At 47.8% G+C, this 1,988-nt stretch overlaps 1 protein-coding gene across 1 annotated transcript; it reads left to right on the top strand.

Annotated features, from left to right (window-relative positions):
• The first annotated feature begins 525 nt into the window (after window positions 1-525).
• Window positions 526-1,438, top strand: Ftl1l1 (ferritin light chain 1 like 1). Its single transcript, NM_001408864.1, has one exon. It carries the CDS (start codon window positions 730-732, stop codon window positions 1,279-1,281), a length of 552 nt encoding a protein of 183 aa, NP_001395793.1. The 5' UTR covers window positions 526-729; the 3' UTR covers window positions 1,282-1,438.
• The last annotated feature ends 550 nt before the right edge of the window (window positions 1,439-1,988 follow it).

The following is a 1,988-nucleotide window of genomic DNA, read 5'->3' as shown; positions in this document are numbered from 1 at the left end:
CACACACACACACACACACACACACCCCTATTATAAGATTCTACAGCAAGCACAGTAGTCAGAACAAAGGCTTCGGGCAGTACTGTGTGGTAATCTTGGCTCTACCTCGGCTGTCTGGGCCTCTGGACATGAGATATAGATAAGCAAACTAGTTGTTTCCTTATCTATGAAATGTGGATGACCAGTTCATGCAGTTGCCACAGAAATTGCGAAATGCACGGGAAGCACTCAAAAGACTATACAAAAATATGTTGGAGAAGTACATAGACGATGAGAGATTATCTGGGGTCAGATAACAACTACTTCCACCAACCTCAAAGGAGCAAGGAAGTGAAGCAGCACTGGACAGGCAAACTGCAACCGCTGAGCCTGTAAGTGAGCTGAGGTGTGCTGTAAGCCTGACATCTTAGCACTACAGAGGCAGAGGATAGAGGATCAGGAATTCAAGATCGGCTTCAACTAAATAATAAATTCAAGGCCAGTCTGGCCTACACGAGGTGGGGTCTCATATAAAAACAGCAAAGAAGCAGCGCTTTGAAGATCCCGAGGATCTGTATCTTGCTTCAACAGTGTTTGGACGGAACAGACCCGGGGACTCCCACTTTATTCACTTCCAGCCGCCTTACAAGTCTCTCCAGTCGCAGCCTCCGGGACCATCTCCTTGTCGCCTTCGGCTCCTAGGACCAGCCAGCCCTGTCTTCGCGGTTAGCTCCATACTCCGGATCAGCCATGACCTCTCAGATTCGTCAGAATTATTCCACCGAAGTGGAAGCTGCCGTGAACCGCCTGGTCAACTTGCACCTGCGGGCCTCTTACACCTACCTCTCTCTGGGCTTCTTTTTTGATCGGGATGACGTGGCTTTGGAGGGCGTAGGCCACTTCTTCGGAGAATTGGCCGAGGAGAAGCGCGAGGGCGCCGAGCATCTCCTCAAGTTGCAGAACGAACGCGGGGGCCGTGCACTCTTCCAGGATGTGCAGAAGCCATCTCAAGATGAGTGGGGTAAAACCCTGGAGGCCATGGAAGCTGCCTTGGCCCTGGAGAAGAACCTGAACCAGGCCCTCTTGGATCTGCACGCCCTGGGCTCTGCCCACACAGACCCTCACCTCTGTGACTTCTTGGAAAGCCACTTCCTGGATAAGGAGGTGAAGCTCATCAAGAAGATGGGCAACCACCTGACCAACCTCCGCAGGGTGGCAGGGCTACAACCAGAGCAGACTGGCGTGGCCCAGGCATCTCTGGGCGAGTATCTCTTTGAGCACCTCACTCTGAAGCACTACTAGGCCTCTGTGCCTTCCAAGGGGCTCCCTCCTCTGCTCTGCACCGGCCGCCTCAGCACCTCCACCCGAATGAACCTCTAAAGCCCCTAGGCAGCTTTGTAACCGCCCTGGAGCCTCTCCCAAGTCTTGGACCAAGTAAAAATAAAGCTTTTTGAAACAGAAAAAAAAAAAAACAGCAAAGAATAGAACAGCTTATAGTATCCAGGTCAGAGTAGATGACTGTCCTAACATATTATTATTAATTTTAGTTTGTTCTATTTTTTGCAGTACTTGTTGTGGATTTATGTATGCTAGGTAAATAGGCCACTATTGAGCAATATTTTATTAGCACACATCATTCTAATGGGCTTCATAATCATATTTTAATACATGTATACAATATATTTTGAGCATATTCAACTGCCATTACTCTTTTGTCCCTCTTCTGTTCCTGCTAGCCCCTCTTCTATTTTGATGTCTTTTTTTTAAAAAAAGATCCACTGAGTTTCGTTAGAGTTGCCTATAGAAGCATGAGTGAGTAGTAAGCAATTTACCAGTGGCTACACCACTGAAGTCTTAGCAATGATGTTTAGTGGTCTTCTTTGAGATTGAAACATTTTATTCTGTAGGGAAGCTTCTTCAGGCAGAAGCCAAACAAACAACCTAAAATAGCATCAGGAAGTCCCTGAAACTGACCAGGCCCCTTCTTCACAAAGAGTAAACAAGCCAAG

Source organism: Rattus norvegicus, chromosome X (genome assembly GCF_036323735.1).
Source record: "Rattus norvegicus strain BN/NHsdMcwi chromosome X, GRCr8, whole genome shotgun sequence".
In the NCBI taxonomy this organism is placed as follows: Eukaryota; Metazoa; Chordata; class Mammalia; order Rodentia; family Muridae; genus Rattus; species Rattus norvegicus.
The sequence above is the reverse complement of the archived record's forward strand: the minus strand, read 5'-3'. Positions and strand labels throughout refer to the sequence as shown.